Here is a 27471-nt window from a genome sequence, read left to right as displayed (position 1 = left end):
CTGGCTATCAATTATTTTCATGGTTACCCCTTTAAAAGGCGCACACCACACAATATGAAAAGAGGATTTGAGGTTAGGTCAAAATCTATATTTATACCCTACAACACTATGTGTTGGGGGGGGGGGGGATTATAAGTTTAATTGGGCCAAAAATTATGTAACACCTCGAAATATTGGTTACCCACATAGGAAAGTATATATGGATTTTCCTATCTCGCTGAGCTGAGTCGATCTAGTCCGTCCGTCTGTCCATGTTAATTTGTAATCACTCTACAGGTCGCAATTATGGTCCGATCTTCACGAAATTCAGAATGAAGGTGGGGATAGGGCCAAAATAGAACCCTATTTCTTTTGGAGATGATGGCATAATATTTAGGGGTTGAAATGGACCACAACAACTAACAGCACGACGGAGTGCATAAATATTGTTCAAATATCCCTGGTCAAAATGCTAAGGGTAACATCTGGGCAGTGCTCTATGACATCATTTCAAAAGCGAAATCTTCCAAAATGGATTTGGACATAATTAGGCTTCTAACATATTGTAGTGTTGTAGGGTATCACATGGACGGCCCAGCGCGACTATAGCCTCTGCTTATTTGTTTTTACTGAATTTAATCCTCAAGAACAGGGAAATTTTTGAAATTTGAAAATTGTCCTCAAGAATAGGGAATAACGATTGAAGCAATTAATGAAATTCAGGTCGAAAATGCAATGTAGTATGATTGGTACGTCAGAGGGTTGACTCATCGCACAAGACAGCCGACAATAAGCTATTGAGGCAACAGGTTATTTATATTCAAAGAAAAGGAAATTGGGGAAGTTAGAAATATCAGGAATACTTCTATAAACTTTATTTTTAAATTTTGATACGTCGGGTAAAGAATCGTGACATTGCTTAATAAAGTCGAATTATAAAGGACAGCGACAACAGAATTCCATTGTGGCTCTGAAATACCTTAATATTATGACATAATATGTAAGGTGGCAATGTAAATTTGCTTTCTTCTTTTATAATAGGGTATAACCCATGGTAAAAGAGTACAGATGGAAGCATCGACACAGCTGCTGGCACTGTCAAACCATTTTTGGGAAATTTGAAGAAGTAAATGTTTATAAGTGCGGTTGTAAGATTTAGAAGATTTTCCAAAAGAATTTTAATTTTATATAATTCTTTGGTTCCTCTTCTATTGAGCTTACGATCTCGTCACTTGGGTAAAAAATGTTTTTTTGTCATAGAAGTTATTTTTAAAATAACTTCTGGGGAGAATATCCCAGGCAAAAGACAAGGAAACTGATGAGGATTGATGGCTCTTTCCGAAATCTAGGTATTCCCTGCCTTACCCCCTGGTAAACATTACCATCGTTCTCCACTAATTAACAAATGTTGTTTTATAAAAACAACAATAATGGGATTAAGCCTGACGATTTTTGCAACAACAATTGAAAATTCTGAATGGAAAAATTATTCAAATTTGTAAAAATTGTTGAAAAATGCATATTATAATAATCTCTGGACTTCGTATTGGAAAACATATAAAAAATCGACTTATTTTGGAAAAACAAGCAAATAAGCTGTAAGGGCCGAATTTTTAATACCCTCCACCATTTGGAACGAATTTAGTAATTTTCAAAAAAATAAAATCCGTTAAAAATGCTGTTAAAATCTTAAAAATACCGAGTATAGTAATTCGCCGGTATATTGGAGTCTATACGGAGACGTGGACTTGCATAGGCAATTTTTGTCATAGGCCATAAAAATATTGAAATACGTAACTAGAAAAAAACAAGTAAAAAAGCGGCCGGGCCGAACTTTGAATACCCTTCACCATTTGCAACGAATTTGGCAATTCTCAAAAACAAAAAAATCCATTAAAAATGATGTTAAAATCTTAAAAATACCGAATTTAACTAATATATTAGGGTCTATAAGACGACATGGACCTGCATAGGTAACATTTGTCATAAGCCATTACAATATTCAAATGCAAAACTTAAAAAAAATCGGTTATAATGTCGATAAAATCAAAATACCGAATATCGGGAGGTACTGTTATATGGGGGGCTATACGAAGATGTGAACCTCTACAGACAATTTTCTGTCGTAGGCTGTAACATCCATTACGAACTTCAAATATCAAATTTGAAACAATTCTGGTGAAAAATGTCCCTAAAATCATTAAAATACCGAATATCGGGAGGTACCGTTATATGGGGGCTATACCAAAACGTGGACCTACATGGCCCATTTTTAATGCCAAAAGTCCTATATGATATCGTGAACCTATATAGACAATTCTCTTCCAGGGGGTTAAGTGCTTAGAAAAAACTTTTCAGACAATTCCATCGAAAAATATAGCTAAAATCGTCAAAATACCGAATATTGGGAGGTACCGTTATATGGGGGATATTTGATATGGAGGACCTAGAAAATTGTCTGTGCGGGTCCACGTCTTCATATATCCCCCCATATAACTATACTATAAATCATCAGAAAATCGTCTGTGCAGGTCCACGTCTGCGTATATACCCCAAATAACGGTACCCCCGATATTCGGTATTTTGATGATTTTAGCGACATTATTCACCGAAGCTGTTTCAAATTTCATATTTAGAGTTCGTAATGGGAACCACAGTCTATGCCAGAAAATTTTCTATGCAGGTCAAGGTCTTCGTATAAGCCCCATATATCAGTTCATCCTTATATTCGGTACCTTGGCGATCTTAGGTATAATAATCACCGAAATTGTTTGAAATTTCGTATTTGAAGTTCCTAATAGGCATCACAGCCTGTGGCAAAAAATTGTCTATGCAGATCCTGGTCTTCGTATAGCCCCCATATAACAGTACCCCCCGATATTCGGTATTTTGATAATTTTAGCGGCATTATTTACCGGAATTGTTTCAAATTTCGTATTGGAACTTCGTAATGGATACTACAGCCTACGCCAGAAAATTGTCTGTGCAGGTCCACGTTTTATAACCCCCATGGTACCGCCTCCCGATATACGGTATTTTGATGATTTTGGCTTCATTATTCACCAATTTTTTTATTCAGGTTTCGCATTTGAATATTGTTATGGCCTATGACAAATCTTACCACGTCATCGTAAAGACCCTAATATAACGGCTACATTCGGTATTTGTAAGATTTTAACAAAATTTTTAATGGATTTTATTTTTTTGAAAATTGCCAAATTTGTACAAAATGGTGGAGTGTATTCAAAATTCGGCCCGGTCGAACTGACAGCTTTTTTACTATTTTTTTTTTTTTTTGGTTTTTGTCAAAGACTTCTATGAAAAAAACTGGCCACAAATCAAGATAAGACATCCTCGAAGATTAAGTTGGCGGCCAAAGGAGGTGAGTCTTTCAAGACAGGCTGGCCAAGGCAATAAATTTTTAAGTCACCTAATTGATTTCCGAACATTTGCTTTTAATTCAAATAAACTTTGTTCTATCTCTCTATCTTCAGCAAAAATAAACTCACTTTTCCGTGGGACAAACTTTGGCTTTGTAACCAGGGTGTAATATGCCACATATCTGCGGATGCATTTTTATACCCTACACCACAAAGTGATCAGGGTATTATGTATTTGTGCATTTGTTTGTAACAGGCAAAAGGAAACGAGATAGACCCATAGTTCCTTTTGATGATCTGCATAGAATCACTTTCTGAGTTGATTTATGCATGTCAGTCCGTCGGTCCGTCCGTCTGTCCATGTATTTTTATGAACAAAATGCAGGTCGCATTTATTGCCCTATTCAGATGAAATTTTCCAAACAACATTGGTTTGGCCCAAGGACGAACCCTATTGAAATTGGAGGTAATCGGTAAAAATTTAGATATAGCTTCCATATATATCTTCGTCCGATTTGCCTTTTATTGTGCACCAAACGTGTAATATCAGCCCGAAAAGTATGGAATTTGGCACATACAACCATATTAGGTCTGGAAATAAGTATGCCAAATTTGATCGAAATCGGTTCAGATATAGCTATAGCTCCCATATATATTGTTCATCCGATTTTTTTTGTCCTCCGCAGCCGTTATATGCACTCTGTAACAACAATATTTGGGGAAATATATCAAATGCAGCTCAGAAATACCTTTACTAAATTTTATCCATATCGGTTCAGATTTGGATATAGCTCCCATATATAACTTCGTCCGATTTACTTTTATTGTGCACCAAATGCTTAATATTTCCCCAAATGGGATGGATTTTGGCACATATGACCGAATTGAGTCTAGAAGGTAGTATGCCAAATTTGGTGAAGATCGGTTCAGATATAGCTATAGCTCCCATATATATTGTTCATCCGATTTGTTGTATTAGTTACCCACAGCCGTAATATGCACTCCATAACAACGATATTCAGGGAAATATTTCAAATACAGCTCAGCAATATCTTTGTCAAATTTTATCAAGATCGGTTCAGATTTGGATATAGCTCCCTCTCTACGAGACCTAAAAATAGCCTTTTGACTGTTAAGTTCTCCTGCGTTTACAAGACATTCTGTAACTAGAAGACTTAAAAAGTACCCATATGAGGTCTTCTGCTTGCAGAATGACTCTGGGAGGCTTGTAAGAAGTCTCTTGCATATTGAAGACCTAGAGAAGGTCTCTCACCTCTACGAGACCTAAAAATAGCCTTTTGACTGTATAAAACCCATTTAAGGTCTTCCGTCTATAGAAGGCCTAAAAAAGATCTGTGGTCTTGAGAAAAGTGGTAAAATAGTTTCTAGGAGACCAGTAAAAGGTCTCTTGCATATTGAAGACCTAAATAAGGTATCCTACCTCAACGTGACCCGTAAATGGTCTTCTGCCTGTAGAAGACCCACTTAAGGTCTTCCGTCTACAGGAAGATATAGCTCCCATATATATCTTTATCCGATTTCAAATTAATTGTGCACCAAATGGGCAATACAAGTCCGAATTTAAAAGATACAAATGCTTCGGCATATTTAGTCCTTTCAACTTTAAATTATAATTATAATCATAGGGTGTATGATTGAATTCTCCCATAAAAACTTTTAATTGTTATGTGGAGCCCTACTAAATTAGCAAAGTGGTGTAGGGTATCGTAATGTCGGCTTAGGACTTTCTTTACTGGTTACAAATGAGCTGTCAACTTAAATTGTCACTTTGAATATTTTTGTTCTAATTTCCAAATTAATAGCTCTATTAGCACAATTTCAAAATAAACCTAATGACACAGATAATTTCTGCGAAAAGAAAACACTCTCAGGGAGGTCAAAAGCATTTAGCGTAATTAATAACTACCAAACAATTTGTTTATATTTTTGACTTGATTTACCGGGGAAACAATTGACGCAATTGACTTTCGAAACGGATGATGATTGACTTGTTGCTCCAACCACAAACAGTCGTCAGCATTGTGCAATCTCAATCTGCCAAAAAAAAAAAAAAAATGTTGAATGGAAATGTACTTAGAGGGTCTAATTCCTGGCACAAAAAAAAAAACTGAATGAATGAATAAACATTTATTTATTTTGCAGTTAACAAAATTTTGGGGTATTGACACAGCGCAGATGGATGTGGACCCACTTAATATATAAGCCAGCTGGGATGGTAAAACCAATTAGTCTTCCACCAAAATTCATTACGAAAAGGTATTTTTAGAGTTCAACAAAAAGTTTGAGTTGTTAAACTAAATTCCCCTCTCTTTTGCAGAAAACAAAATGAAAATCGCAATTATTTCCTTGGCCCTCATTGCCGGCTGTTTGGCCATGCCCCAGGATAAATATACCACCAAATATGACAGCATTGATTTGGATGAAATCTTGAAATCGGATCGCCTCTTCAACAACTATTTCAATTGTCTGATGGATCAGGGTAATTGCACTCCTGAGGCTCGTGAGCTAAAGAAAATCCTACCCGATGCTCTGCAAACCGAATGCAGCAAATGCAGTGAGAAACAGAAGCAGGGCGCCGAAAAAGTTGCTCGCTATGTCATCGAGAATAAACGTGATGCATGGAATGCCCTACAGGCTAAATATGATCCAGAGGGTGTTTACTACAACAAATACAAGGCAGAGGCTGAGAAGCGTGGCATTAAGGTTTAGGCCACAGGGATCTCAGATTTGACGTGTAACTATTCATAAATATTCCCAAAGTATGTTGAAAATAAAATTAAAAAAAAAAAAAAAAACAGAAAAAACAATTGTTTTTATTTTATTTACGGAAAAATAAAGTTATTTTAACAAAATTTCGATAGGTTGTTATTTAAAGTTTCCGAAAGCTTAAGACAGAATTATAGCTCCATCCAAGTAAAAAAGCTGTAAGTTCGACCAGGCCGAGTTTTGAATACCCTCCACCAATTGGTACAAATTTGGCAATTTTCAAAAAAAAATAAAATCCGTTAAAAATTATCTTATAATCTTAAAAATATCAAATGTAGCCGTATATTAGGGTCTATACGAAGACGAGGCAACTTTTGCCATAAGTCATTACAATATTAAAATGCGAAATTTAAAAAAAAACGGTTTATAATGTAGCAAAAATCATCAAAATACCGAATATCGGGAGGTACCATGGGAGTTATAAAACATGGACCTGCACAGAAAATTTTCTGATACAGGCTGTAGTATCCATTACGAACTTCAAATCCAGAATGTGAAATAATTCCGGTAAATAATGTCGCTAAAATCATCAAAATGCCCAATATCGGGAGGTACCGTTATGTGGGGACCATACGAAGACGTGGACCTACATGGCTCATTTTCTGTCTTGGGATGTAGTATCCATTACGAACTTTAAATACAAAATTTGAAACAATTCCGCTAAATAATGTCGCTAAAATCATCAAAATACCGCATATCGGGAGGTACCGTTATATGTGGGCTATACGAAGACGTGGATCTACATGACCCTAAAGGGAAACACTTACAATTCTGGAATTTGATATTTAGATTAATGATGGTATTTGTGTTTGAAAGCTGACAATGGTTTGGAAATCCGTCCTTAATTTGTACAAAAAGTACTAAATGGTACTAAATTTTATATTGGGTGAAGGGGTAGAGCTGGAATCCTCAAATTTGATATTGAGGCCTCTGTCTGGACTGTGATTTGGAGGTTGATTTGGAAATTCGTACTATAATTGTTCGAAAAGTACTAAGTGGTACTAAATTGGATATTGGGTGAAAGGAGAGAGCTGAAATGCCGAAATTTAATTTTGACGCCTTAGTTGGTAGTTGGGATTGAGATTTGAAGATGGATGTGCAGATGCGTCCTAAATTTAGTATAGGGTGAAGGAATCGGGCTGGAATTCTGAAATTTGATATTGTGGTCTCTTGGTTGGTATCTGGAATTGGGATATGGAGGCGGTTTTGGAAATGTATACTATAATCGTACGAAAATTACTAAATATTACTAAATGTGGTATTGATTGAAGGAATAGAGCTGAAATATTGAAATTTACTTGGTGTGTGTGGTTCAGATATAGAAGTGGTGAAGATTGTTTTGGATATGCGAACTAAATGTTACTAAATTTGGTATTGATTGAAGAGATAGAACTAAAATTTTCAAATTTGATTTTAAGGTCACTGTTGGTTTCTAGGGTGTACATATGGAGACGTAGAAATAATTTTGGTGTCCAAAATTAGATGTGGATTTTGATGGCTTTTTATACGATGCCACTTGGAAGAAATTGGCAAATTTAAAAAAATAATAATTAAAATACCGAATATATGCAGGGAGGGGCTATACAAAAGCCTAGACTTGCATATGCAATTATCGCTCATAGCATGTTCCTTTAGGAACATTAATTAGCGAATTTGAAAGATTTTCGGTGAAAAGTGTGTCAAAAAATCATCAAATCATCATCGGAATGACAAACTTAATATACCCTCCATATCATGGTGTAGGATATAAAAATGCCTAAAACAAATGAATCTAAGGTTTTCCTTCATAGAAATGCATTATCTTTTTTTTTTTTTTTTTGGCGCCCAACTATTCAAATCTAAATCGACATATTCAATATACCTGTAGCATTTGAAATCTAGATAGAAACATATGGAGGAAGTAGATCGGTAATAAACTTACGAAGCCTATTCAAGGAATCTCTCTATACTATACTCCTAATATAATTTGATTTGAAATAAAAAACATTTATGTCATGGCACAAAAAAGTAAAACACCCAGCAACACCACCTCCCATTTAAAATTTTTTTTCCTATGGGCAGATAAGATTTTCTAATGGCTTATTGGATGCCGTTGAAACGGAATGCCAATAGGTTGCTTAAGACGTTTTCAGGTACAAAGATGTAGCTATGCAGGGTGAGATAAAAAACTGAAACAAAGTCCAATACCATAATTTTTATATATATATTTTTTAATTTTATTGAATGAAAGCAGGAAATGTCGGAAATAGCATGAAACTGTAGAATAAGTTTAGATTTGTTCGAATTGGTCACCTTTGGCACGAATTATGGCCTTGAAATGGCCAATGAAACCGTCACAAGCTGTCCGAATGTTGCTCTGCGGTATTTTGGGCCATTGCCGGCGAAGCGTTTGGTATTCTTTTCGTACCAACCTTGCTTTCCAAAACGCTCCAGACACAATAGTCCAACGGATTGGTATCCGGAGATTTTGGTGGCCATTGTGCGCTGGAAATGAAGCAAGGAATCTCATTTTGTTACCATTCTTGGGTGGCACGTGCTGAGTGCGATGGTACTGAGTCCTGTTGTAATGTCCAAGGTCTACGACCAAAATGTTTACGTGCCCAAGGCTTTTATACACCCTCCAGAATATAATATTATATTCGGCATTTATTCTGATGCCACGGTGGATTAATACGAGCGAAGAGCGACCAACGGCTGTTATGGCGGCCCACACTATCACCATGGGGGGCACTTGAGTTCTGGTGGCCAACCGAAGGTACACATTTTCAGCTGACCTCTTTGGCAAGTAAACACGGTCATTTTGTTTGTTCACAGGCTGCTGGACAACGAATGTTTTCTCATCGGAGAAAACAAAATTCGGCAATTCACCACTTTCAGCCAAGCGAAGCAACTCTTTAGCTCTTTTGAGTCTATTTTCTTTCTGTTTCTGTTGCGTCGTAAGTTCTCATTTTCATACCCTACACCACATAGTGGTCAGGGTATTATGTCTTTGTGCATTTGTTTGTAACAGTCAAAAGGAAACGAGATAGACCCATAGTTACTTTTGAGGATCTCCATAGAATCACATTCTGAGTTGATTTATGCATGTCAATCCGTCTGTCCGTCCGTCCGTCTGTCCATGTATTCTTGTGAACAAAATGCAGGTCGCATTTATTATCCGATTGAGATGAAATTTTCCAAACAACATTTGTTTGGCCCAAGGACGAACCCTATTGAAATTGAAGATAATCGGTAAAAATTTAGATATAGCTCCCATATATATCTTCGTCCGATTTGCCTTTTATTATGCACCAAACGTGTAATATCAGCCCGAATAGTATGGAATTTTGCACATACAACCAAATTAGGCCTGAAAATAAGTATGCCAAATTTGATCGAAATCGGTTCAGATATAACTATAGCTCCCATATATATTGTTCATCCGATTTGTTATTTTTGTCCTCCGCAGCCGTAATATGCACTCTGTAACAACAAAATTTGGGGAAATATATCAAATACAGCTCAGAAATACCTTTGCTAAATTTTATCGACATCGGTTCAGATTTGCATATAGCTCCCATATATAACTTCGTCCGATTTACCTTTGATTGTGCACCAAACGTCTAATATTTGCCCAAATGGGATGAAATTTGGCACTTACGATCGAATTGAGTCTAGAAGCTAGTATGTCAAATTTGGTGAAGATCGGTACAGATATAGCTATAGCTCCCATATATACTGTTCATCCGATTTATTATTTTTGTCCTCCGCAGCCGTAATATCCACTCTGTAACAACGATATTTGGGGAAATATATCAAATGCAGGTCAGAAATACATTTGCTAAATTTTATCGAGATCGGTTCAGATTTGGATATAGCTCCCTCTCTACGAGACCTAAAAATAGCCTTTTGACTGTTAAGTTCTCCTGCGTTTACAAGACATTCTGTAACTAGAAGACCTAAAAAGTACCCATATGAGGTCTTCTGTTTGCAGAATGACTCTGGGAGGCTTGTAAGAAGTCTCTTACATATTGAAGACCTAGAGAAGGTCTCTCACCTCTACGAGACCTAAAAATAGCATTGTGACTGTATAAAACCCATTTAAGGTCTTCCGTCTATAGAAGGCCTAAAAAAGATCTGTGGTCTTGAGAAAAGTGGTAAAATAGTTTCTAGGAGACCAGTAAAAGGTCTCTTGCATATTGAAGACCTAAAGAAGGTATCCTACCTCAACGAGACCCGTAAATGGTCTTCTGTCTGTAGAAGACCCACTTAAGGTCTTCCGTCTACAGGAAGGTATAGCTCCCATATATATCTTTATCCGATTTCAAATTAATTGTGCACCAAATGGGCAATACAAGTCCGAATTTAAAAGATACAAATGCTTCGGCATATTTAGTCCTTTGAACTTTAAATTATATTTATAATCGTAGCGTGTATGATTGAATTCTCCCATAAAAACTTTTAATTGTTATGCGGAGCTTTACTAAATTGGGTATCATAAAGTCGGCCCCGCCCGACTTTAGGACTTTCTTTATTGGTTCAATTTCAATTTGCCGAATGGAATATTGCGACATGTTCAGCTCACGAGCCATTTTTCGGCCACTGCGACGCGGTTTTCAATCAAGTCGCTTATTTACTTTTCGAACCATTTTTGCTGATGTTGCTGTTTTCTTTTGTCTTCCGTCCACTTCCTTGACGTGCTCTAACGATAGCCACTTGTGGTTTTACAGCCAAATATAAAGAAATCACACTATCACGCTTGAATTCTACCTCTAATAACTTTTTTTCAGGAAAATTCTGACCCAAATGCTTTTGCAGTTTTTTCATCTCACCCTGTAGTTCCTTTCGGCTTTAAAAAATATCTGCTACAAAGCCATAATACGCACTCAAAAACGATCATAAATTCCCCTTAATGAGGTTTTTTCTTATGGGTAGCTCTACTTGATCTACTAATTAATGTAGAATATCAAAACCCGCCCTACTTTGAGCCTTTTCTTACTGCTTATTTTATCTGGCGAAGCCATAACTAACACATTTTTCTTAGAAAATATTGAAAAAATATATTTTTAATATCCACTTCCATTTCAAGTGGCTAATTACCGTTTAAATTTAACAGCCAGCCACTTAAACACCTAAAACCGTCTGAGATCCACAGACTGATAACTAGCCAATAATAAATAATATTAGATATGTATATCCATCCATCCGTCCACCGCGCCGCCGCTAATCATGTTTGTTTGTCATTGAACGAATATTGATTTGTCAATGACATTTGGGTTTTAAATTTCAGATCAGTCAAATGGTAAACAAATAAACAATTTGTTTGTGCCCGAACTACGGCGCTCCAGCGGAATTGGACTTCTTGCAGATTAGGTTTTGATTTTTTTTTTTGCCTCGACTACATCTTCGTTGCGATGATAAATGAATCGAACGACCGTTCGTTCGATTGCCGGTTGCTGTGATTTGCAGCAGTTCATCCATCCAACCATCCATCCAATTAACTAATAGTTGAGCATTATTGCGAGCATTTAATTTTTTGAATATAAAAGGTACGACCATTGTTTGGTAACAGTAGTCGGATAGCTGCATCCATTCCAAGAAGTTTTATCGGTGCTTTTCCAAAACCAATTGTGAGTGTTTTTGAAAAAAATATTTTGAATACAAATTTGAGAGAATATTTAAAAAAATATAAAAATATGATTTGAAGACCAAAATTTGCGACCTAAAAATAAAAAAAATTCAAAAGTTCGACAAAATGCAAAACAACCTAAGTGACATTTGTTAAAAAAAAATACTTTTTAAGAAAAGGAACTTCAATCAACTTTATTTCGATTTGAGTATCAAGTAGCCGAGACTGAATACAGAAATTGAGGAACTATCTTATTTTGCTAAGGAGCCTTAAAGGATAAATCGGAATCCTGTAAAAATAGCAGCAGTCCTCGTTTAAACTATTCTGCGACGTTCCCATCCAGTACCTTGGAAGCCATTTCTGTGGGTCCAACTAACAAAAAAAATTAAGTTTTCCATGTAAAATGTTGGAAAAATAACCGTTTAGGAGGGGACCGATCTCCAGATCCCCTGCATCTGTAAATAGTATCCCACCGGAATTTAGTTAGTTTGGATGAAATCAAAATATTCCCTTTATCTTGCCTTCTATAAAGAATTTCAGTCTTCAGATGACCTGAAGAAGCTCTTCTCCTACGGAGGATCTTTTGTTATAGAGGTTCTACGAAAGGTCTTCTGCCTCTATTAGACTGCAAAGAGTTTTCGGTCTCTAAAAATAAAAAATAAAATACCTTCTTTTTGTAGAGAACCCTTTTAGGGTCTTCTGTCTGGAGGAGACTTGAAAAGTTCTTCTACCTCTAAAACCGTTTCAGTCTCCAGAAGACCTGTAAAATACTTTATTCTAGTAGATGGTCCATTTGAGGTCTTCTGTCTACGGAGAACCTGAAAAAGTCTTCTACCTCTAGAAAGTCTTTAAAGGGTATAGACGGTTTTAGTCGAAGGCCCATAGACGGTTTTTTTGCTAAGGAGATCTGTATAAGGACTTCGGACTCTAGGTGACCTTTAAGAGACTTCTTGAATATTAAAGACTTAGAAAAGGTCTCCTGCCTTTACGAGACCTTCTGTATCTAGACAACCTATAAAGTACCCACTTTGTGTCTTCTGTCTGCAGAAGACCTGAAAAAGTTTTCTACCTCCATAAGGTCTTTAAAGGGTCTGCTGCCTGTAGAAGACCCATAGACGGTTTTGTTACCACAGGAGATCAGTATAAAGTCTTCAGGCTCTAGGTCACCTTTAAGAGCCTTGTACAGTATTAAAGACCTAGATAAGGTCTCCTGCCTTTACGAGACCTATTGTATCTAGAAAAGCTATAAAAAACCCTTCTGTTTGCAGCAGTCCTGAAATAAGTTTCCTACATGCAGAAGGTCTTAAAAGGGCCTGCTGCCTTTAGAAGGCACATAAAAAGTTTTGGTGTTAAAGGAGACCTGTATTAGGTCTTATGACTTTAGAAGGCTTGTAAGATGTCTCTTGGATATTTAAGACCTAGAGGAGGTCTTCAACCTCTACGAGATCTAAACATAGCCTTTTGTCTGTATAAAACCCATTTAGGCTCTTCCGTCTATAGAAGACCTAAAAAAGATCTGTGGTCTGCAAAAAAGTGGTAAAATATTTTCTAGGAGACCTGTAAGAGTTCTCATGCATATTGAAGACCTTAAGAAGGTCTCCTACCTCTACGACACCTGAAAATAGTCTTTTGTTTGTAAAAAATCCATTTTCGTCTACAGAAGACCTAAATAAAATTTTTTGGTCTGCAGAAAACCTGTAAAATTGTTACTGCCTTTGGAAAACTTGTAAAGGGCCTCAGATCTTGTGGCTTTCGTGGACCTGTATAAGGTATTTTGTTTCTGGAAGATCTTTAACGCCTATCTTGTCTTCTGAGGGCCCGTAAAAGCACTTCTGTCTGTGGAGGACCTGTGGAAAATTATTTGTGTTCTAGAAGACCTGTATAAAATCTAATTCCTCTGGGATACCCATAGCACCCATCTTATTTTTGAAAGACCTGTTAAAGGACCTATTGAAAATATTTAATCTTTCAGAAGACCATTAAGGAGTCTTTTGTCTCCTTGTTAAGTTCTTCTGTCCCTGGGAGACCTGTAATAGATCTTATGCCTTTAGACGACACTTAGAAAGTCTTATCTCAATAATATAACTCCTAGAATGTCTATTAAAGGTCTTCCGTTTATAACATATCTACATAAGGTCCTTTGATTGTAGAAGATCTCTTAAATGCCGAACAGCCCCTAGGTAACCTAGAGAAGGTTCATGTCTCTAGCTCTAGAAGGTCTTGTGGCTAAGGGAATCCTCTTAATCTACTCGGTCCCCGGAAGATTTCTAATAGATCTTCTTTAGAAGGTCTTCGCTCTATAGTGCAACTCTTAGAGGTCTTCTGCTTCCAGAACGCCACTTAAGATCTTATTTTTCTATAAGATCTCTTAAATGCCTAGCTCTCTCTAGATAACCTAAAGAAGTCTCCTGTCTTTTGGCGACTCATAAAAAAGTTATCTGTCCTTAGAAGACTTTTTTCAGGTCTCCTAATTCTAGAAGACCTATTGAAATTATCTCAGGAATGCTTATTGGCGGTCCTCCGTCTCTAGAAGACATATAAAAGCATTTTGTCTTTACAAGACTTAAAAAAAGGACCTGTTAGAGATCTATTGCTTGTAGAAGACATTTAGAAAGACTTCTCTCTATTGTAGAACTTTTAGAGGTCCCCTGACTCTAGAATGCTCTATTAAAGGTCTTCTGTCTCTAGACGGCATTTATAAGATCTTCTGTTTCTTAAAAATCTGCAAACGGCTCCGGGACTCTAGAAGATTTCTTTAACGCCTAGCTGCCCCTTGGTAAACTAAATAAGTTTCTTATCTGTAGGCGCCCATAGAACGTCTTATGGCTAAGGAAAATCTCTTAATATATTCTGTCCCTGGGAGACCTCTGGGGATCTTCTGTCTCTAGAAGATATTTAGAAGGTCTTCGCTCTATAGTAGAACCATTAAGAGTCATCTGCCTCTAAACGGCCTTTATAAGATCATCTATTTCCAAAAAAAATTGCAAAAGGCTCCCGGACTCTGGAAGATCTCTAAAATGTCTAGCTTCCTCTAGATACCCAAAATAAGTCTCCTGTCTCTAGGCAACTCATAAAAAAGTCATCTGTCCTAAAGAAACTATTATAAGGTCTTCTAACTCTAGAAGGCCAATTGAAATTATCCTGTCTCTAGAATACCTGTCGGCAGTCCTCTGTCTCTAGAAAGCATTTAAAAGGCGTTTTGTCTTAACAAGACTTAGAAAGGACCTGTGAATATCTTCTGCTTGTAGAAGACATTTAGAAAGCCTTCTCTCTATAGTAGAACTTTTAGGAGTCCACTGATTCTATAATGCCTATTAAAGGTCTTCTGTCTTTAGACGGCTTTTGTAAGATCTTCTGTTTCTAAAAAATCTACAAAAGACTCCCGGAATCTGGAAGATCTCTAAAATGTCTAGTTTCCTCTAGATAACCAAAATTAGTCTCCTGTCTCTAGGCAACTCATAAAAAAGTCATCTGTCCTAAAGGACAGAGGTCTTATAACTCTAGAATACCAATTGAAATTAGCCTGTCTCTAGAATACTTATTGGCAGTTCTCTGTCTCTAGAAGACATTTAAAAGGTAATTTGTCTTTACAAGACTTAAAAAAGGACTTGTAAGAGATCTTCTGCTTGTAGAAGACATTTAAAAAGATTATCTCTATAGTAGAACTGTTAGAGGTCCCCTGACTCTAGAATGCATTTATAAGATCTTCTGTTTCTAAAAAAATCTGCAAACGGCCCCGGGACTCTAAAAGATTTTTGTAATGCCAAGCTGCCCCTTGGTAAACTAAAGAAGTTTCTTGTCTCTAGGCGTCCATAGAAGGTCTTATGGCTAAGGAAAATCTCTTAATATATTCTGTCCCTGAGAGACCTCTGGGGATCTTCTTTCTCTAGAAGATATTTAGAAGGTCTTCGCTCTATAGTAGAACCATTAAAGGTCATCTGCCCCGAGACAGCCTTTCTCATAAAAAAATGCATTTGATCTCCGGAGACTTTTTAAAGGTTCTCTAGAAGACCAATTGAAAGTGTCTCGTATCTAAATACTTATTAAAGGTCCTTTATCTGTAGAAGATTTCCTTAATGCCAGCAGCCTGTAAATACCCTAAAGGAGCTCTTCTGTCTCTAGGCGACTCACAAAAAGTCATCTGTTCTTAGACAAATTTTACAAAGTCTTCTATCTCTAGAAGATCAATTGAAAGCATCCTGTCTCTAGAATACATATTTCCGATCCTCCGTCTCCAGAAGAAATGTGAAAAGGTACTTTGTCTTTACAAGACTTAAAAAGGCCTTCGGATTTATTCGGAGAATAAAAGGCCTCTAAATGTTCATTCTCTCTCTACCTCTCTCTCTTTCTCTCTCTCTCACACACACACTCTAAAGGTGAGAACATACAAAATGTTTTTTTTGGTTGGCTTAAGTCATCGACTGGCTTTTTCGAAAAAATAACAAAAGAGTTTCAGGTTGACTGGGTTCAATTTTTCCCATAATTTATGCTCTGTTTACTCTTCCCTCCTTCGATCTTTTATGAATAAGGGTGGAAATACATAAATCGCATATTTGGCTGGCTTAAGTCCTCGGCTAGCTTTTTCGTAGATGAACAAAGGAGTTTTAGGTTGACTTAGGTCGATTTTGGACCTAGGCTCCTTTGTTCATTTCCGAAGAAGCCAGCAGCTGACTTAAGCCAGCCAGAGAAGCGCTTTATGTATTCCCACCTTAAGCCAGCCGAAGCCTCAAGCCAGTCAAAAAAGCCATTGTATGTTTCTCACCTTAAAAGGCCATGTCTCTATAAAAACCCTTTAAAATATTTTCCATCAATGGAAGAACTATAAAAGCCTCATCCATGGAAGGCCAGCAAGACATATTTTACCTCTAGAAGACCAGTAAAATATTCTCTTTCTCTTGAAGATCCATCAAACTTCTTTTATAACTCAACCGAATTTTTTTAAATTAAATTTAAATTACCTTGTCTTTTTAAAACTGATTTGTATTCGTTTTGAAATGTAGACTACATTTCGATGCAAAGCTGCAGCAATTAATTCAACATCAAAAAAAAACAGCGACTGACATTCAAAATTAATTATTAAAAATGGAAAAATTCACCCACCAAAAAATAACAAATTATGTAAAACCCTCTCTCACATTACCCATGTCTGTATGCTAATCCCTTGTCATTCGTTGTCTTCCAGCCAGTTCTCAAAAAAAAAATTAAAAAAAAAACCTGAAAATGAAATTCCTACTCATTGCCGCCGCTGTCGCTGTCTGCTTCGCCTTGGCCATGGCCGAGGAACAGTACACCACCAAATACGACAATGTCGACTACAAAGAAATCTTGAAATCGGATCGTCTCTTCAACAACTACTACAAATGTCTGATCGACGAGGGTAACTGCACTCCCGATGGCCGTGAATTGAAGAAGATCTTACCCGATGCCCTGCAGACGGCCTGCTCCAAGTGCAATGACAAACAAAAGGCTGCCGCCGAAGAGGTGGCTCGTTTCGTCATCGACAACAAACCCGAAGAATGGAAGGTATTGCAGGCCAAATATGATCCCGAGGGAGTCTTCTATGCCAAGTACAAGGATGAGGCTGCCAAGCGTGGTTTCAACGTCTAATATTGAGACAGTATTCGGTTTTTTTAAAGAAGTTATAGACCCATGATCTGGCTGATGTTATTATTTCCCAAACTCCAAAGAATTTCAACAAATTTCATTATTGCATCAGTAATTGCATTTTTCTCATAGAATTTAATTTGTTTTTCTATTGTTGTTTTTTATGTTTTTTAAAAAATAAATTACATTAAATGAAGTATAAAAAAAAATTAAAAAATTGTTTTATTAAAAAGTGAGGCAAAATGTAAAAAAAAAATGTATTTTTAACACGGAAAACCTAATGAAGACCTATAAAACGTATTTCATCTAAAGTATGTCTTCCACAGGGTGAGATAAAAAAAATCTGCAACAAACTCAAACGCCATCATTTTTAAACTTTTTTTTAATTCTATTGAATGAAAGCAAACAAGTAAAAAAGCTGAAAGTTCGGCCGGGCCGGACTTTTAATACCCTCCACCATTTGGTACAAATTTGGAAATTTCCAAAAAAAAAAATCCGTTAAAAATTCTGTTAAAATCTTAAAAATACCGAATGCTTATACGACGACGTGGGCCTGCATAGGCAACTTTTGTCATAAGTTATTACAATATTTAAATGCGAAACTTGAAGAAAAATCTGTTTATAATGTAGCTAAAATCATCAAAATACCGAATATCGGGGGGTACCGTTATATGGAGGCTACACGAAGACGTGGACCTACATGGCTCATTTTTTGACTTAGGATGAAGTATCCATTACGAACTTCAAATGCCAAATTTGAAACAATTCCGGTAAACAATGTCGCTAAAATCATCAAAATACCGAATATGGGGGGTACCGTTATATGGGGGCTATACGAAGACGTAAACCTGCACAGACAATTTTCTGGCATGGGCTGAAGTATCCATTACGAACTTCACATGCGAAGTTTGAAACAATCCCGGTAAATAATGTCGCTAAAATCATCAAAATACCGAATATCGGGGGGTACGGTATATGGGGGCTATACAAAGACGTGGACCTGCACAGACAATTTTCTGTCTTAGGCTGTAGTATCCATTGCGAACTTCAAATGCCAAATTTGAAACAATTCCGGCGAATAATGTCGCTCATCAAAATACCGAATATCGGGAGTACCGTTATATGGGCGCTATATGATAACTTGGACCTACATGGCCCATTTACGAACTTAACCTGCCTACTGGCAAAATATACATGTGTGCAAAATTTTAGCCTTCTACCTCAATTCGTTCGAAAGATAGCGTGATTACAACAGACAGACAGCCACACAGACAGACAGACGGACATGGCTAAATCGTCTTAGAATTTTACGCTGATCAAGAATAGATAAACTTTGTTGGGTCTGACATAAGTATTTCGAGGAGTTACAAACGGAATGACAAAATTAATATACCCTCCATAGTATGGTGGAGGGTATAAAAATGTCGGAAATAGCATCAAATTTTAGAATAAGTTTAGATTAGTTCGAATTGGTCAACTTTGGCACAAATTATGGCCTTCAAACGGTCGATGAAACCGTCACACGCTGCCTGAATGTGGCTCTGCGGTATTTTGGTCCATTCCCTGCGAAGCGCTGCCTTGAGATGATAGACACTTTGGTATTTTATAGTGCCAACCTTGCTTTCCAAAATACTCCAGAGACAATAGTCCAACGGATTGCTATCCGGCGATTTTGGTGGCCATTGTGCGCTGGAAATGAAGCGAGAAACCTTATTTTGTAACCATTTTTGGGTGGTGCGTACTGAGTGCGATTGTGCTAAGTCCTGTTAGAATGTCCAAGGTCTGCGGCCAAAATGTTTGCGTGCCCAAAGCTTTAAAACGCCCTCCAGAATATTTTCGCTTTAATATTCGGCATTTATTCTGGTGCCACGGTCGATTAATACGAGCGGAGAGCGACCATCGGCTGTTATGGCGGCCCTCACCATCACCATGGCTAGCGCTTTCAGCTGACCTCTTTGGCAAATAAACCCGATCATTTTGTTTGTTTACAAACTGCTGGACAACGAATGTTTTCTCATCGGAGAAAACCAAATACGACCGTTCACCACTTTCGGCCAAGCGAAGCGAAGCAACTCTTTAGCTCCTTTGAGTTTATTTTCTTTCAGTTGCGGTATAAGTTCTTGCACTTTTTGGAATTTCAATGGCTTTAAGCCGCGCTCATTTTTCAATATTTGCCGAATGGAATATTGCGATATGTTCAGCTCACGAGCCATTTTTCAGCCTCTGCGACGCGAGTTTCGATCAAATCGTTTCTTTACTTTTCGAACCATTTCTGCTGATGTTGCTGTTTTCTTTCGTCTTCCGTCCCCTTCCTTGACGTCGGGCTACGCTACTAGTATCAATATCACGGTAACGAGCGATGGTACGAGACACAAAATATTTATTCACATTTAAATGCTGGAGGGCTCTAACACTTGTGGTTTTCCAGCCAAATATAAGGAAATCACACTATCCCGCATGAATTCCATTTCGAATAACTTTTTGACTGGAAAATTCTCACGAAAATGCTTTTGTACGCTTGTAAACAATATAATGAGCTGTCACTGGAATAATTTTAATAGCTGTCGGACGAGTGGTTAGGTAATGACAGCAGCATGAAGTTGGTTGCATTTTTTACATCTCACCCCGTATTTCTTAAATTTACAGATTCCGAGGAATCTTAATCTGAAAACAACATTCCCCCAAAGAATACCCTCTAAGGGTACCATAATTGGTGCCTTTTAATACTTTTCGTACCGTTCTAGAACAAATTTCCAAAAAAACCCAGCCTTATCTGACACTTTCGGACCAAGATCCTTAAGATCCAAGCTTCTTTGCTGAAGTTTACATTTTGCAGGGAGATTTTCTAAATTCGCCGCATCAAAAAATGTGACAATGAATTGAGTAATTCAATCATTTCAGATATCTAGGGTACATTATTTTTATACCCTCCACCATACTATGGAGGGTATATTAATTTTGTCATTCCGTTTGTAACTCCTCGAAATACTCATGTCAGACCCAACAAAGTATATATATTCTTGATCAGAGTAAAATTCTAAGACGATTTAGCCATGTCTGTCTGTCTGTCTGTCTGTTGTAATCACGCTATCTTTCGAACAAATTGAGATAGAAGACTTTTTTAAGTCCTTTTAAGAAGAATGTCTGATCCTAGGCTATTTGCAGGTTTCTTTATCAGAAGACGTATTTTTTATTTAAATTTTGCACACATGTATATTTTGCCAGTAGGCGGGTTAAGTTCGTAAATGGGCCATGTAGGTATATGTTATCATATAGCCCCCATATAACGGTACCTCCCGATATTCGGTATTTTGATGATTTTAGCGACATTATTCACCGGAATTGTTTCCAATTTGGCATTTGAAGTTCGTAATGGATACTACAACCTAAGACAGAAAATTATCTGTACAGGTCCACGTCTTCGCTCCCGATATTCGGTATTTTGATGATTTTAACGACATTATTTACCGGAATCGTTTCAAATTTAGTATTTGAAGTTCGTAATGGATGCTACATCCTAAGTCAAAAAATGGGCCATGTAGGTCCACGTCTTCGCATAGCCCCCATATACCGTACCCCCCGATATTCGGTATTTTGATGATTTTAGCGACATTATTTACCGGGATTGTTTCAAATTTCGCATGTGAAGTTCGTAATGGATACTTCAGCCCATGCCAGAAAATTGTCTGTGCAGGTCCACGTCTTCGTATAGCCCCCATATAACGGTACCCCCCAATATTCGGTATTTTGATGATTTTAGCTACATTATAAACAGATTTTTCTTCAAGTTTCGCATTTAAGTATTGCAATAACTTATGACAAAAGTTGCCTATGCAGGTCTACGTCGTCTTATAGGCATTCGGTATTTTTAAGATTTTAACAGAATTTTAAACGGATTTTATTTATTTTTTTTTTTTGTACCAAATGGTGGAGGTTATTAAAAGTTCGGCCCGGCCGAGCTTTTTTACTTGTTTTTTTTTTTTTTTTGAAATATAAAAATTTTGAATTGATTGTAACGGTGCCTAAACAAAATATGTTGGCACCACACCAAGCCCCCGCATTGGTACTCGCTTCAGTTGTTGTTGTTGTTAATTGGCCAAGCTGTGATTAACATTGGCCCGGTGACATAAATCCCTCACCCCAAGTGGCAAACCTTAGAGATGGCTGGCACGTGTAGTTTTTTTGTTTGAAAAATAATGGTATTGAAATTTCAAATCCATAATACAACAACAACAAAATCCAAAAACATTTAATGTTTGAGAAGAGAATTCAATAACTGGTATGAAGGTGCAACTTGTTTTTTTACAAAATTATTAACAATAATTTACATGCATGCTTAATCAAGTTAAGTTTTCAAAAGATTACAAAATCAATAGCATTTGATATTAACATATACACTTCATAGTATATATGTATTTTTATATTGAGAATTATATTTGAACCCTACAACACTATGTGTTGGGGGTATTATAAGTCTGATTGGGCCCAAAATTATGCAGCACCTCGAAATATTGGTTTCCCACATAGGAAAGTATATATGGATCTTCCTATCTCGCCGAGATGAGTCGATCTAGTCCGTCCGTCCGTCTGTCCATGTTAATTTTTATTCAAGCTACAGGTCGCAATTATGAATCCTCACGAAATTGAAAATGAAGGTGGAGTTAGGGTCAGAATAGAAACCTATTGTTTTTGGAGATGATCGCATGATATTTAGGGGTTGGAATAGACAAAAAACAGAAAATTTTCCTGATTTTGCAGTTGCTCTATAGGCCACAATTATATACCAATGGACGCGAAACTTTACATGGAGTTAGAAGTTAGGACTGGGCAGAAGTCTACCAATTTGGGCAGCCATCGGAAAATATTTAGCGGGTAAAATAGACCCCAACTTTTATGTAAGAAAATAGGAAAATTGTCACTAAACGGCTAATATTTTCAATCCAAGTCAAATCACAAATACATTAAAAGATCACTACACCCCCCAACACTACGTTTTGAGGGTATCATATGCATGTCGCAATTATCGTCCGATCTTCACGAAATTTTGCATGGGAGTAGGGTTAGGGTCATAATTAAAGCCTATTGTTCTTAAGATGTAAATTTAGAGATGCAAATGGTCTAAGAAAATAAAATTTTTCTAATTTTTAGTCGCTCTACAGGCCACAATTGAAAACTAATCGACACGGAATTCGCATCGGAAGAGAGTTAAGGACAGGGAAAAAGTCTAGCATTTTGGATCACCATTGGATGGGCAGAGCTCTTTGACATTATTTCAAAAACGAAATCTTCCAAAATGGATTTGGATATATGGGGACTTCGAACATATTCTAGTGTTGTAGGTTATCGCATGATGGGCCCCGCACGACTATAGCCTTTGCTTACTTGTTTTATTTAATTTTATCTTAAAGTTCCATTTAATTCTCCATCATCGATGACGTATTCCAGCCCCCGCCCCTTTTTTTATTCGCATGTCTCCGTCTAATATTTTAACAATAAAAACATTTATTTAAATATTAACAGTTACTTATTTTTCATTGGAAACAACCGATTTGATTGAACAGCTAACAAAAGTAAGATATTGAAAATGAAATTTTACAAAACTCGCAAGTGAGCGAGCCTGATTAACGGGTAGTTATGGAAAAATTATTGCAATGATGTCTACAAAAGCAACAACAAAAACAAGAGCAAATATACTTGGAAAAAAAAGCCACACAAAAGGTAACAAGTAATTCTGTGGAAAAGCAAATATTTCATATCGTCGTGAACTACTAAGTAATGGGATTTTTTCAGATTTGACATCGTCCGAGACATACGGACATGAACAACAGTATGGATAGTCTAGAGTATTTACATACATAACATTTATTTGGGTAGTAAAAAGGAAGGGGTTTACTTTCAAAAAAAGTATTACTATGTAGATGAGGGAATTTGGCAAAATCTCCCGGAGAAAATTACATTTCATAATATTTGAGTGAAAAATAAACCACAGCGTAAATTTCATAATAAATGAAACATTAAGAAATGTAACATAACAAAATTCCTAAAATTTCCCTTCAATTTGAAACTTTTTGTGTTTTGGGGATTTTTTTTTGGAAAATCTCTCGGATAAAGAAAAATATTATTACGGTGGGGGAATTTTGCAAAATCTCCCGGGGAAAAAAGAAATTCAACAATATTTATGTGACGATTATAGGTAAAATAAGGCACCTCGTGTATTTTTTAATCCATGATACATTAAGAAATGTAGCATTATAAAATTCCTAAAATTTCCCTTTAATTTGAAACTTTTCGTGTTTTTTGGGGATTTCGTAAAAATCTCCCGGATAAGAAAATATATAGATTTAAACGGGGAACTCATATTAATTTTTCATTTCATGATGCTGAATGAATTATGGCATAAAAAATTACGGAATTTTCTTCCAATATTTAATATTATTCAATTTGGGGATTTTGTGAAAATCTCCTGGGCAAAGGAAAATCATGTTGGAAATGAGAAATACTTTTTAAATATAATCAGTAGATGGTTATTAATGTGTTAATATTATATAAAAATCACTAATTCAGGGCTTTTTTCAAATCTTTTCCATTCATTTTGACATTTATTGTGTTTGGGGGATTTCGCAAAAAAATCTCCCGGGTAAAATAAAATATTGATTTATGCTAGAAATTATTGTTAAATCTTCATATTATGATACGGAATGAAATTTGGAACACAAAATTCACAAAATTTTAAATATTATTCAATTTGGGGATTTTGTGAAAATCTCCCGGGTAAAAAAATAATGTTGGAAATAAGAAAAAGTTTTTTGATACAATCAGTAGATGATCGCAAAATGTGTTAATATTATATAAAAATCACTAATTCAGGGCTTTTTTCAAATATTTTCCATTCTCTATGAAATTTATTGTGCTTGGGGGATTTTGCAAAAAATCTCTCGGGTAAAACAAAATATTGATTTATGCCAGAAACTTTTTTAAATCTTCATATTATGATATGGAATGAAATTTAGAAGACAAAATTCACAAAAATTTCCATTTAATTTTAAATATTATTCCATTTGGGGATTTTGTGAAAATCCCCCGGGTAAAGGAAAAAATATTGGAAATGAGAAATACTTTTTTTTAATATAATCAGTAGATGATCCCAAATATGTTATGTTATATAAAATTCACTACTTCAGGACCTTTTTCTCAAATATTTTTTTTTTTTTTTCATTATGACATATATTGTGCTTGGGGGATTTCGCAAAAAATCTCTCGGGTAAAGCAAAATATTGATTTATACAAGTAACGTTACTTTAAATCTTCATAAAATGATGCTAAATGGATTTTCGAATAACAATTTCACAAAATTTCCATTCAATTTTAAACGTTATTCAATTTGGGGATGTTGTGAAAATCTCCCGGGTAAAGGAAAAAATATCGGAAATGAGAAATACTTTTTAAATACAATTAGCAGATAATCCCAAATATGTTAATATTATATACAATTCACTAATTAAAGCAGTTTTTCCCAAATATTTTAAATATAACATTTATTGCGCTTTGGGGATTTCGCAAAAAATCTCTCGGGTAAAATAAAATATTTATTTATACCAGAAATTATTTTTAAATCTTTTTATTATGATACGGAATGAAATTTGGAACACAAATTCACAAAATTTTAAATATTATTCAATATGGGGATTTTGTGAAAATCTCCCGGGTAAGGGAAAAAATGTTTGAAATAAGAAATACTTTTTTGATATAATCAGTAGATGATCCTAAATGTATAAATATTATAGAAAAATCGGAAATTTGAGAATTTTTTCCCAAATCGTTTCCTTTTATTATGACATTTATTGTGTTTGGGGCATTTCGCAAGAAATCTCTCGGGTAGAACAAAATATTGGTTTATACAAGTAACGTTAATTTAAATCTTCATAAAATGATGCTAAATGAAATTTGGAATAACAATTTCACAAAATTTCCATTCAATTTTAAACGTTATTCAATGTGGGGATTTTGTGAAAATCTCCCGGGTAAGGGAAAAAATGTTGGAAGTGAGAAATCATTTTTAATATAATTAGTAGATGATCCCATATATGTTAATATAATATAAAATTCACTACTTCAAGACTTTTTTCTCAAATATTTTCCTTTCATTATGACATTTATTGTACTTGGGGGATTTTGCAAAAAATCTCTCGGGTAAAACAAAATATTGATTTATACCAGAAATTATTTTTGAATCTTTATTTTATGATACGGAATGAAATTTGGAAGACAAAATTCACAAAAATTTGCATTCAATTTTAAATATTACTCAATTTGGGGATTTTGTAAAAATCTCCCGGGTAAATAAAAACAAAGTTGGAAATGAGAAATCCTTTTAAATAAAATCAGTAGATGATAAAAAGTGTATTAATGTCATCTAAAATTCTCTAAATTAAGTTCTTTTCAAAAATTTCCATTCATTATGAAATTTATTGTGTCTGGGGGATTTTGCAAAAAATCTCTCGGGTAAAACAAAATATTGATTTATACCAGAAATAATTTTTGAATCTTCATATTATGAAACGGAATGAAATTTGAAACACAAAATTTCCATTTAATATTAAATATTATTCAATTTGGGGATTTTGTGAAAATCTCCCGGGTAAAAGAAAATATGTTGGAAATGAGAAATACTTTTTTTAATATAATCAGTAGATGATCCCATATATGTTAATATAATATAAAATTCACTACTTCAGGACTTTTTTCTCAAATATTTTTCTTCCGTTATGACATTTATTGTACTTGGGGGATTTTGCAAAAAATCTCTCGGGTAAAACAAAATATTGATTTATACCAGAAATTATTTTTGAATCTTTATATTATGATACGGAATGAAATTTGGAAGACAAATTCACAAAAATTTGCATTCAATTTTAAATATTACTCAATTTGGGGACTTTGTGAAAATCTCCTGGTAAATAAAAACAATGTTGGAAATGAGAAATAATTTTTTTAATATAATCAGTAGATGATAAAAAGTGTATTAATGTCATCTAAAATTCTCTAAATTAAGTTCTTTTCAAAAATTTCCATTCATTATGAAATTTATTGTGTCTGGGGGATTTTGCAAAAAATCTCTCGGGTAAAACAGAATATTGATTTAAAAAAGTAACGTAACTTTAAATTTTCATGAAATGATGCGGAATGAAATTTGGAACAAAAAATTCAAAATTTCCATATAATTCTTAGTTTTATTCAATTTGGGGATTTTGTGAAAATCTCCTGAGTAAAAAAAAATAATAAAATTTTCCAACAATATTTTATTGGAAATTATAGAAGAAATCATAGATGACCAATATTGTTTTGAAATTAAAAAGCTTTTGCAGTGTTATGTTTAAAAAATATTATGGGGATTTTTTTAAAAATCTCCCGGGGAAAAATGAAAATGGAAATACCAAAGAAATTCTCACATAATTCTTATTTTTGGCGGTTTCAGTTGAAAATGTCCCAAAAAAACTTAAAAAAAATTAAGTTTATTGAATTTGGGGATTTCATCAGAATAATTTTATGGTTGGGGAATTTATAAAAATCTCCCGGAAAAAATCAAATTTATCAATATTCAAGTGAAGAATACAGAAAAACTCGCATACTGCTTGAAATACTGTTTCGAAAATAAAAAGATTTTGTAGTGTTAGTGTATAAATTATTGAGGGGATTTCTTGGAAAATCTCCAGGGGAAAAATGAATATCTAAAAAGAACCAAAGAAATTCTTATACAATTCTTATTATGGGGAATTTCCGTTGAAAAGTTTGCTCAAAAAACCTAAAAAATGGAAATTTACTGAATGTGGGGATTTCATCAAAAAATTATTTTTTCTTTGGAATTTTGAAAAATCTCCCGGGGAAAATTAAATTGAGCAATGTTTGATAAAAAAAATATAGAAGAAACCATTCACAATTTATATTGTTTTGAAATTTAAAAAGGTTTTGCAATGTCATGTGTAAAATTGGTTAAGGGGATTTTTTGAAAATCTCCCGGGAAAAAATTAAAATCGAAATAACCAAAGAAATTCCTATACAATTTCTATTTTGAGAAGTTTCGGGGAAAAAACACAATTAAAAACCATTTAAATT

The 27471-nt window shown here is 35.2% G+C and overlaps 3 protein-coding genes across 3 annotated transcripts in view; 2 read left to right on the top strand and 1 right to left on the bottom strand.

Moving 5' to 3' along the window:
* The window catches only part of LOC101898743 (ejaculatory bulb-specific protein 3), a 183143-nt gene that overhangs the window by 85009 nt on the left and 70663 nt on the right, over positions 1-27471 (bottom strand). The window lies entirely within an intron of this gene.
* Positions 5523-6158, top strand: LOC101897909 (ejaculatory bulb-specific protein 3-like). The gene is made up of 2 exons (XM_059131094.1): positions 5523-5636; positions 5698-6158. Exon 2 carries the CDS (start codon positions 5706-5708, stop codon positions 6087-6089), a length of 384 nt encoding a protein of 127 aa, XP_058987077.1. The 5' UTR covers positions 5523-5636; positions 5698-5705; the 3' UTR covers positions 6090-6158.
* On the top strand, positions 16949-17508 carry LOC101897745 (ejaculatory bulb-specific protein 3). Its single transcript, XM_005182215.4, has one exon. The coding sequence runs from the start codon at positions 16975-16977 to the stop codon at positions 17359-17361; it is 387 nt and encodes a 128-aa protein (XP_005182272.1). The 5' UTR covers positions 16949-16974; the 3' UTR covers positions 17362-17508.

This window comes from Musca domestica, unplaced genomic scaffold, assembly GCF_030504385.1.
Source record: "Musca domestica strain aabys unplaced genomic scaffold, Musca_domestica.polishedcontigs.V.1.1 8, whole genome shotgun sequence".
In the NCBI taxonomy this organism is placed as follows: domain Eukaryota; kingdom Metazoa; phylum Arthropoda; class Insecta; order Diptera; family Muscidae; genus Musca; species Musca domestica.
The sequence above is the reverse complement of the archived record's forward strand: the minus strand, read 5'-3'. Positions and strand labels throughout refer to the sequence as shown.